The 11,851-nt window shown below is 37.0% G+C and overlaps 1 protein-coding gene across 1 annotated transcript in view; it reads right to left on the bottom strand.

Annotated features, from left to right (window-relative positions):
- The window catches only part of LOC150102376 (diablo IAP-binding mitochondrial protein-like), a 54,275-nt gene extending 42,661 nt beyond the window's left edge, over positions 1–11,614 (bottom strand). Inside the window, exon 1 of the mRNA XM_090399791.1 lies at positions 11,528–11,614. Coding sequence (XP_090255917.1) covers positions 11,528–11,613 — 86 coding nt within the window. The 5' untranslated portion in view covers position 11,614. The remainder of the gene's footprint in view (positions 1–11,527) is intronic.
- Positions 11,615–11,851: the final 237 nt, after the last annotated feature.

The raw sequence follows: 11,851 nt of genomic DNA on the forward strand, positions 1-11,851 counted from the left end.
ATGATTCTATAGTTAAGATATAACATTACATAAAACTATAATAGTACTACTATAAAAAAATATATAAATAATAAAAAAATAAATTAAGTTTAGAAATGTTATATGTATTCTAGATATTCTTATTTGTAAGTAAAAATTAAACTATTTTAAAGTTGGTTTTAAATTTAAGTGAAAAAAACTTCTTATTCAGTATTAACTAACTTAATGCTGAATAAGAAGTTTACATTCAGAATTTTATAATACATTTTCCAATTATTGATAAACATTTGATAAACAAATATATTGTATTTTTGTAAATATACCTATTTACAGTGACAAACTGTATTTATGTTGTATGTAAACATTACAAAAATAATATTTATCTAGTTCTCATTCTCTTGAATGAGAATTTATTTCCTTCTATGTATATATAAGATGAAGAAAGAGAATGGTTGGGGGGGGGGGGGGGGAGAGAGAGATTCCAAGATTACCTTTAACATGGATTCTGGAAGGAAAACGGAAACGGAAAAGTTTAGACTAACTTGGCAGAGAATAGAGTGAAACATATTTCAAATTAGCAATATGAACAACATTACAGCTAGTAAGCACTGCCTGATATTCTCTAAAACGAGAAAGCCTAAGGGTTTGTGAGCGTTTGAATTTGGTTTATGAAGAACAGCTCTCTTTGTCAAGTCTTTCAAATTAGGAATCAGCTGCTTTGAAAGACTTTGGTTATGTTCTAATGACATCCTATTATAAAAATATCTGTTACAAAAGGTGTAACACACAGCGGATGAAAATTCTGACTTGGCTGGGAAAATGATGCTCATGACTTATTTTTTAATGGTATTAACACCACCAAACAATTTTATCAAATAGATGTTTTATTAACTGCTTATATTTTGCTGAATTTCAACACAGCATCATCAGAGCACAACACTGGGAATGGAAGGAAGGTAAGATAGTGCCATTGCATAAGGGTGGTAACAAACTGGAAGTGTCTAATTATTGGCCAGTCTGTGTGTCATCAGTAGTTGTTAAGATCTTGGAGAAAGTAGTGAGGGACCATATACAGCATTGGGCAGATGAGGGTAATGTTATCTGTAAGAGTCAACATGGATTTGTGAAAGGGCGCTCTTGTTTTAGCAATATGCTAGCCTTTTATAATAAAGTTACAAGAACATTAGATGAGGGAAAGGCATATACTGCAATTTTCTTAGACTTAGCAAAGGCATTTGACAGGGTGCACATGAAAAGCTGATATTTAAGTTGCAGCACATGGGTCTGGATGTCAGATTGGTCAACTGGATTCAGGATTGGCTGACTGATAGGTATCAGAGAGTTGTGTATGGTGGAGCAGTTTCAAGGAGACAGAGGGTTACAAGTGGGGTCCTACAGGGCTCAGTACTAGGACCTATATTGTTTAACCTTCATATCAATGACATTGCCAGTGGATTGCAAGGGGATATTCAGTTGTTTGCAGATGATGCTAAGCTGGGAAGGATTATTAGTAATAGTGTAGATGTGGTAGCCCTGCAAGAGGATTTGAATAAGCTAGATAGATGGGTAAATGAATGGGGTGTCAGTTTAATGCAGCAAAATGTAAGGTCTTGAGGTTTGGGAAACATCGATGGGATGCTGCATACTCTATCGGAGGAGTTATACTGGAGGAAGTAGGGGAGACAAGAGATCTGGGGTTGATGATTGATAGAAACCTGAAGTTTAGGGGACATATTGCAAAGGTGGTGAAGGTAACACAGAGGATTGCTGCAATTATGAGAAGGACACTGACATGGAATTATAATGCAGGTGATATCATTCTGTTGTATAAGTCTCTGATCAGACCACACTTGGACTATTGTTCTCAGATTTGGTCCCCAGGATTTGAAGGGGATAAATTAACTGTGGAAAGGATACAAAGACGGATGAGAAAGATGGTTTCAGGACTGTACAAGGATAGTTATGAGGATTGGCTGAGAGAATGTGGACTGCAGAGTTTGGTGGATAGAAGAAGGAGAGGTGATATGATTGAGACTTTTAAACTGTTGAGAGGTGGTTACAGGGTTGACACTGGGGAGTTCTTTCGCTTGGTTGAACAGCGGGAAGGAGTGATGACAAGAGGCCATCCCTGGAAGTTATGAAAAGAAACTGTGAGCAAGAGGGTGAGGAGTGGTTTCTTTGCATGGAGGGTGGTTGAGCCGTGGAATGCATTGCCTGATGGAGGGGTGAGGGCGAGAACGGTCAATGAGTTTAAGGAGTGGTGTGATAGACTTTGTGTTTCTTGGGGGGACCTCCCCTCAATGAGTCTTGATAGACTTTATGTTCTTAGAAAGGACCTCCTACGATGAGTCTTTTGACTCCATGGAGGCCTGAATGATAATAATAATAATAAAACACACTTGCACACGGGACAGTGAGTGAGTGAAACAATATTTCATCCTGATCAGGGTGCAATCATAAGGAACTTAAGTGTAGAGGACATAGGAGATAATAGCTTAATTATGAGTGAGCAGGAGGTATTTGAGGAAATAAATAACCTTGATGTTAATAAGACGATAGGATTTGATGAAATATCACCATGCATCTTAAGGGAATGTTCCAGGGAACTGGCAGTAGCATTGGCATGTCTGTTTAACAAGAGTTTTGCAACAGCACAGGTTCCAAGAGAGTGGAAGGAGGGTAAAATTGTTCCACTGCATAAAGGCAGTGATAAGGCTGTAGCTTCAAATTATAGGCTGATCTGTATACCTGGAGTTGTGGTGAAGGTCCTGGAGAGAGAAATTGGTGAGCAGGTAAATGGAACTGTCAGTTCAATGTTGCTAAGTGTAAGGTTTTGAGATTTTGTAAGCAATGATGGGATGCCAAGTATACACTTGGTGGGGAAACTTTAACAGAAGTAGAGGAGATGAGAGATCTGGGAGTGATGGTGGACAGGGACCTGAAATTCAGGGGTCACATTGCACAAGTTGTGAAGACATCACATCGAATAATGGCGATGATGCGGAGAATCCTGACATGCAGAAATAGAGAGGTTATGATTCCATTGTATAAGGCCTTGATCAGGCCTCATGTGGATTAATGTGCACAGATTTAGTCGCCGGGTTTTCATGGTGACGAGGATATGTTGGAAAGAGTACAGAGAAGATTCACAAAGGTGGTCAGTGGTCTTTGGAATGTGGAGTATGAGAACAGATTGAGGGAATGTAAGTTGCAGAGCCTCGTGAAGAGGGGGGATATGATCGAGACATATAAACTGGTCAGGGGTTGTTGTTATTATCAGGTAGACATGGAAGAGATTTTTCATAGAAGTGGAGAAGGAAGTAGAACAAGAGACCATTGCTGGAGGCTGTGTAAGGAGGGTATGAGCAAAGGAGTGAGAAGCAGGTTCTTTGCATGGAGGGTGGTTGGTGAGTGGAATGCATTGCCTGAGTGTGTTGTGGATGTCGACACACTGAATCAGTTTAAGACGCGTTTGGATGAGCATTGTATGTAATAGTGAGTACCTACCATGATGAGTCTCTGACTCCATGGAGGTCAGGTGTTAATAATAATAATAATACAATTGCAATGGACAAAAGATCTGAAGTCCTATTTTGGCACCCTCTAACGAAAAAAAAAAAAAAGCTATGTGGGAGTTTCTTTTAAAATAAGTCTCCCAAATTAATGCAACCATATTTGTTAAGGTTGGGAGAATTCTTCAAAGCCATTGCTGACTCAAAAATAATCTTTTAGATCTGTAACGACTCCTAAATAGCACATTCGTTTTCTTTCATCTAATCCTGTGTGAAGGAGTGTCCAAAGCGTGGTCTGGCAATCTTGACTTGCCATAGTTATAGTAGCGAATGTATTTTTCATGTTCTTCCAGGCAGATGTTAACTGATCTTCCTGTTTGACCATAATAATCCAAGTCATAGGGAACCTCATACACTCCTGGGTGTGCTAAAGGGTGAAGTTTATCCTTAGGCGAGCAGATCAGAGTTGCTAGTTTGCTAGCAACTAGCAACTCTGATCCGCTCGCCTAAGAATAAACTTCACCCTTTAGCACACCCAGGAGTGTATGAAGTGCCCTGTGACTTGGCCTATTATGGGCAAACAGGAAGATCAGTTAACATCTGCCTGGAAGAACATGAAAAATACATTCATATTATTAGTATGGCAAGTCAGGACTGGCAGACCACGCTTTGGACACTCCTTCCACCTAATCCTTTGGACACAGGATTAGATGGAAGAAAACGAATGTGCTATTTAGGAGTTGTTACAGATCTGAAAGATTATTTTTTGAGTCAGCAATGGCTTTGAAGAATTCTCCCAACCTTAACAAATATGGTTGCATTAATTTGCTAAAAATTTGGGAGACTGTTATCCTAAGAGAAACTCCCGCATAGCTTTTTTTTTCTTTTTTTTTTTTTTTTGCTAGAGGATGCCAAAATAGGAGTCATTCAGAAGTCTTTTAACTCACTGCATGTCCTTGTTCTACATTCTCTGATAATGATATTTATTAATTTTATTAATATTTCACAAATTTTTATCAGTGCACTATTTGCCTATGGGCAGCAGTAGCATTGTCACAGCTAGCAGTAATAATGAGCTCAACTTGGCAAAGTAGTGCTGCAGCTTATTGAAGTTTTATTAATGAAACTGTATTAGACTTAATTATATGAATGATGCCATCCATTTAAATGTTTAGTTCTTTGTGAAAATTTCAAAGAATGTCAAGTGTTTCTTCGTAACTCAAGAGAAAAATATTTGAAGCCACCACAGTGCAATTGGAAGAACAGCGGAACATTGTGCCCTTCGATCGGTAAAGACCTAGGTTCGATTCTCGTCATGATGAGGGAAACCTTATATGAGTATTTTCAGTTCAAGGTGAGTTAGCCAATCTCATATGGTGGTAGCAGGATTTTTTTTTCCAGGAAACTCAGGGTTTTTCATCCCTTGTACAGACAAATCGGCCTTCAGAACACATGCAATTTACAGACAAAAAAGTACTGTTGCTGGTGATGATGGGCGATAAATGGTAGTAGTAGTGTCGTAGTTGGAGAATTAAGTAGTAGTGGAGAGGATGAGATGTATTTAGCGAAGTAGAGTAGTTTGCCATCCCACGATGAGTCCTTGGACTCCCTGGAAGTGTCATGTAATAATAAAAATAATATCATCATAACAATCAATGAGAACAGCTGTGCATAAAAACCAATATACTGCTGCATAACCAATCAGAAAAAAAGTTCTCATACAATAACTACATAACATTATATACATTAATCATTATAATAACTGTGGGCAGTTGTTACAAATTTTTGTAAGGTTTTCAAACACCAAAATAAATAAAATTTCATGATGGCTGGCCTGATTAGTGGATTATAATGGGTCCACATGCTGTTTCTATTCTAGTTTATGTACTAGCATAAGTAAAAAAAAAAAAAAAAAAACTGGATTTTCCAAAATACACATGCACTGCTTCTATTAGCTTGCCTAAAGCTTTCTTATTTAAAAAAAAAAGTATCATTACATAAAAAAATGCATCTATATCTGATTCTCAAATCATTTTCACATTTATCTTATGCAGCAATTTTATGCAAGTCATTATTAAGCTATCTACAGACATTATTTACTGTTCACTGACCTGGGGAAAGGAACGTCTATAAGATTTTATCTAATGAGCAGGATTATTATTATTATTAAGAGAGACCTCCAGGGAGTCAGAAACTCATCTATTGAGGCCATACTATTCACACCAGCTCATACCTATTCTTAAATTCATTCACCCTGCTCACAAACAACATCCAAAGGCAATTCATTCTGATCACATGCTACTCTATGAGAGAAAAATCTAGCCCTAATACCCTTTCTTGACAGCATTCATTCTTGACTTCAATGTATGCCCTTGTGTCCTTTCTCCACCCATAAAATGAAAAATTCCATCTACTGAAATTCTGTATAATCCTTTCAGAAGTTTGTAAGTTTCAATTACATTACCCCCTCTTTCTCCTGTTTGCTAGTGTCTGCCGCCAACAAATTTTCAATCTATCTTCATAATCATTATAATGGGCCCACATGCTGTTTCATTTGGCTGCTTCCACTCTAGTTTGTGTACTAGCATAAGTAAAAAAAAAACTGGATTTTCCAAAATACACATGCACCACTTCTATTATCTTGCCTAAGATTTCTTATATATATATATAAAGAAAGTATCATTACATAAAAATGCATCTAGATCTGATTCTCAAATCATTTTCACATTTATCTTATGCAGTAATTTCGTGTATGTCATTACGTCAGTAGCTATCTACAGGCATTATTTACCTCAGTGACCTGGGGAAAGGGTTAGTAAAAATGCAATTAGGAAGCATGAAATTAGTTGCTTTTTTTTTAAAAAAACAAAAAAACAAAGACAATCCTTAAGGGATGCTTAAGGGTCAAAGCTGTATAACTGAGAGGAGACCTCCACACAGCCTTTAAATGAATGCGGAGAACCAACCAGGGCTTCTGACCTAATGTCCAATCCTCACCTTCTCGTGGGGCACCCTGTTGGGTATCCACTTGGATACTAATGAACGAGGATGGGCTGGCAATTTGGGATTTAGCTGACCAAATTTTATTCTTATTGGTTAAACCAAAATAAAAAATGATGGTACAACATGACAAAATTTAATGCCGGCTGGAGCGTCGCCCGGTTAAACAAGACCCCCGTGGTTTTCGCCAGGGAACCAAGGCAAACAGCGAAAAGTCAGCTACTGGAACAAATCTGAAAACAAACCCCCAACTCAACGTCACCAGAGTTAAAGATCGGTACCAACGTAAGAAGCCTGAATGGCATAGAAATGGAGCTAGCTGAGGAATTAAATAAGTACCAGATCGACATAATAGGGGTGACTGAAACAAAAAAGACCAAAATTGGTGAGATCTTTCTGAGCAATAAATACAAAATGTTATATTCGGGCAATGACAATCAAGGAAAAGAAGGAGTAGCCATAGTATTCAACACAAAATACGAGGCTAATCTTCTTGAATGATAGTCAGTCTCAAGTAGAGTAATGTGGGCAAATATGAGAATGGGGAACTGAACAATGAGACTTATTTGTGCCTATGGTCCCACAGAAGGTTCTACTAAGGTAGAAGTGGAGGAATTTTTTGATGCTTTAGAAAAAGCAACTGACACAATGAAAAAGTAAAAGTTGGTCCTTGTTAGGGATCTAAATAGCAGAGTAGGAAGTGATTGTCAGGCATACAAAAATGTTTTGGGAAAATTTGGAGAAAAAAGCAAAGCTAATAATAATGGCAAATATCCACTGGATTTCTGCTCAGGACATGGACTGGTTATTACTAACACCATGTTCCAACATAAAAACGTGCACAAATTCACATGGAGAGAAGAGGCAAGGAATAAGAAAAGTCTCATTAACTATGTTATTGTTGACATTGGTGTTTACTCCCTGATGCAGGACACCAGAGTGTACAGAGGATTTGAAATTGGAAGTGATCACTATTTAGTCTTGAGCAGGATAAAATTGAATTTCGTATTGAAAAGATTAACATGTAAGAAAGTTTTAAAGCGAATAAAAGTTGAGCAGCTCTGAGATGTGAACTGTAGACTAAAATACACAAAGATTATTGAAGAAAAAATGAAAGAGTTTGAGAACAGGAATCAAACCTTGGAAATACAGTGGCAAACTCTGAAGAAAACACTGATTGATTCTGCTAAAGAGGCATGTGGTGAGGTTGTCTGCAAGGATAAAAAAATCAGAACTCCCTGGTGGACACAGGAAGTTAAAGAGGCAGTGAAGGAAAAGAAGAAAGCATATCAAAAGTTCCTATCAAATAAGTAAGCTTGTGCTCTTAGAGAATATAGAGACAAATGCAAGAATGCTAAACACTGTGTAAAACTAGCTAAACAAAAGTCATGGGAGGACTTTGGCAAGAATATAGAAAATAAATATCAAGAAGGTGGCAAAATTAGAGATGATAAAGCAGTTAGAGATGATAAAGGTGACATGAAAACGGGAGAAAAAGATATCCTTGAAGTATGGAGTAATTACTTTGAAAAACTGCTAAATGAAACAAGCAGTGATGATAGCACAGTGGTAAAAAACACTGACCAGGAATGCAGGCAGGAATACATATCCATACTTGAAGTAGAAAAAGCCATCAAAGGCTTGAAATGTGGAAAGGCAGCAGAAGTAGATGATATTCGACCAGAAATGCTGAAGTATGGTGGTATAAGAGTCTTACAGTGGCTGCACTGCATAGTTCAGAAAGCCTGGACAGAGGGACGAATTCCCGATGATTGGAGTAGAGCTCTCATAGTACCCATATATAAAAATGGAAATAAAACTGAATGTGAGAATTACAGAGGTATTTCCCTACTGAGTGTTCCTGGTAAGATCTATACAAGTATACTTGAGAAACGGTTGAGAAGAATTGTGGAAGAAAAGCTTGGTGAAGAACAAGCTGGATTCAGGCCAAACAGAGGCTGTCAGGATCAGATCTTCACTTTATGACAAATAGTCGAGAAAGCATGGGAATATAACAAAGATCTGTATTTAAGTTTTGTCGATTTGGAAAAGGCATATGATAAGGTGCCAAGAGAGAAGCTATTCAATACGCTGCAGTTGTATGGTGTCAAAAGGGCATCATATCAAGCAATACTTAGTCTTTATTTGAGTTGTAAGTCAGCAGTTAGAATTGAAGGAAGTACAGGAAGATGGGTTAATGTTAAATCTGGTGTGAGACAAGGATGTGCATTATCCCCTCTGTTATTCATTATCTATATGGATCACATTATGAAGGAAAGTGGTATTAAACATGATATCAAAATTGGTGATGTTAATGTCAGCTCTTTGCTTTATGCGGATGATGTTATACTTCTAAATAAATCCGTACAAGTCTGCAAGATTCTCTGACTAAATTGAATAACTGTTGTAATAGATATGGTATGAAGGTCGGCAATAAAAAGACAAAGACAATGAAAATAGGCAGAATAATTGAAAATGTCAACTGTGTTGTACCTGTGGAACAAGTAAAACATTTCAGCTACTTAGGCACGATTTTTACTGAAGACAGTAAATTAAATATAGAAATAGACAACAGAATCAGCAAAGCTGGTATGGTGGGAAGTCAATTGAATAAATTCTTATGGAATAAGAGAGAAATTAGTCAGAACACTAAATTAGCTGTTATACAAGACAGTGTTCAAACCAGTTTTAACTTATGGATCTGAGAGCTGGGTCAGAAGTAAAACACTTGACCAAAGACTAGAGACCGCAGATATGAGAGTCCTGAGAAAGATTATAGGCGTGAACAGATGGCATCAATGGCAATATCACATATAAAAACGAGGATATTAGGAAAGAACTTGACATTGTCAGCATCCAGGAATGCGTTAGCAGAGCTAATCTCAGGTGGTATTGTCACCTTTGCAAAATGGGCGAGGAAAGATTAGCAAAATAAGTGTTCTCTGCCAGGTTGGCAGCAAAACGACCCACAGGAAGACCAAGATATAGGTGGATTGATACGGTACAAAGTGCCTTAGATGATAGAAATATAAGATCTGATAATGTTGGAGTCCTGAAAAGTAACAGACTGATTTGGAGGAAAATTGTAGATAGGAAGTTAGTAATGATATAATTTTTTCATGTGGTACTATCATATCCTGTACACCCCTTGTGGGTACATGGCAGGAATTTGATGATGATGATGAGACAATCCTTAAAAAAATTCAGCTAAAAGAAAACGGTCCATGCTTTCTACTTGCATTTTTTTAAAACTAAATCTGCATGTTTCATAGATGCTCCTTTCCTAGGTTAGTGAATAGTAAATAATGTTCCTATCCACTTATAAAATGTACTATTTAACAATACCTTGTAAGGAATTTCATTAACATTTTGCTATTTAAAACAATTCTTTAAGGTGATGATGATAATATATACAGGGTGTCCACATTGGGCCTCCCTAGTTTCAAAGAACGGTAAAAAATCGAAATGCAGAAATATGTAAGATTTGTGTTGTTCAAATGTTACAGAGACTTTACAAGTTTCATCCAGAATATTTTTGACAAAACCTTTTTTTGTCAAATGTCAAAGCTATTTTGACACCATGGTCCATACACTTAAGTAACCAGGAAGGTCTAATGTTGACACCCTGTATATTTAAAAAATAAGAATTCTTTAAAGAAATATATTTAAAATATATTATAAATATATAAAAAAATACATTTAAAGAAAGAATTCTTGAAATATGTATATCTTTGTGCGTGTTGTTCCATGTTAAAAAAATATTTATATGTTTCATGCTGGCGAAAGGAAATTCTGAAAACCAATTTTACAATATCTAATATTAACTACAAAATATGACTAAGCAAGCCAGCAAAGCTTGGTCGATTGGTAGAGGCAAGTTTGAGCGTGGTTAGTAGTTGGAAGGGTTCAATCGTTCGATGCTGTTGGCACACTCTCCCTCGATGAGTCTTTGGACTCCCTGGAGGTATGACATAATAATAATAAGTAGGGAAGATGGTGAGATGTGTATAATGGAGTGGAGTACAGTGCCCTCCCATGATGAGTCCTTGGAGGTATTACATAATTATTATTCGTGACACCTCCAAGGAGTCCGAAGACTCATCGTGGGAGGATACTTACTGTACAGCTCTCCGTCTCCACCACTACACCGATCATCTACTACCAATCAACTACATCAGCGCCATCTGCTGCCCACCACCACCAGAGCTAGTATTTTTGTCTGTAAATTGCATGTGTTCTGAAAGGCCGATTTGTCTGTATGCAGGATGAAAAACCCGAGTTTCCGGGAGAAAAAATCCTACTACCTATAACAGTACATATAATAATAAACACATATGTAGCCTTTTTTTTTAAAAAAAAAAAATCATAAATGATGCAACCAAAAGGGGAGATATGATTGAGACATTGAAATTGCTAAAGGGATTCTATAGGATTAATTCAGAGGATATTTTTGAGATCAGGACTGGTGGTGGGAAAACTAGGGGACACCTATGGATGCTGGGCAAGAGTGTGGTTAGCAGGGGGTGTTAGAGCTGGGTTCTTTACTTTTAGAGTGGTAAATGAGTGGAATAAGCTGCCAGAGTCTGTTTTGGGTGCTATGACGATGAACGAGTTCACGGCAAGGTATGATAGATACTGTGAGAATGAAATCGCATAGTTGTGTGGACACGATGTTTAGGGCCTCCCTCGATGAGTCTAAGGACTCCTGGAGTCACCCGAAATAATAAATAATAATAATAATCTCGAATTAATCTTTGCGTTCCCATCGACATTACTAACGTACGAGCTTCTAGAATATCAATGCAGAACAGAATAATCCGCTGATCATTTTGAAAATTACCACACATAAATTACCCTTGCGTTTTATTTTGTTTTGCTAATTACGTAATTAATAAAAATTCCTATTGACCTGTGCTGTGAGTCATCATAGAAGTATCAGCTTTTGAAAAAGGTGGCTATGTTAAACTGATAACGTCCGTTCTTTTTTTAGGTTGCATTTTCCATAAACGTGTTCCATGTCTGACATCTGTCGTTACCTGAAAAAAGATGCATCCAGAACACATGATTTCCCAATAAGGACGCTGCAAAAGCGTGTAACATTTCTAACCAAGGACGCTGCCATGTTATTCAGCGACCTCTGATTCTTTGATGAAGGACCTCACCAGATATGGCGAAAAATTGAAAGAAAATCTTTTCTTTCTTTTTAAGTCGCGTTTAAAGTACTTTCAAAAAAAAAAAAAAAATTTGAAAAATACTTTCCAGTTTTTCTTAATATATTATTTTGGCTGTTTTTAGTGGTATTATTATTATTATTATTATTATTATTATTATTATTATTATTATTATTATTATTTGACACC

Source organism: Typopeltis vanoorti, chromosome 10 (genome assembly GCF_054136105.1).
Source record: "Typopeltis vanoorti isolate ZY-2024b chromosome 10, IOZ_Tvanoo_1.0, whole genome shotgun sequence".
In the NCBI taxonomy this organism is placed as follows: domain Eukaryota; kingdom Metazoa; phylum Arthropoda; class Arachnida; order Uropygi; family Thelyphonidae; genus Typopeltis; species Typopeltis vanoorti.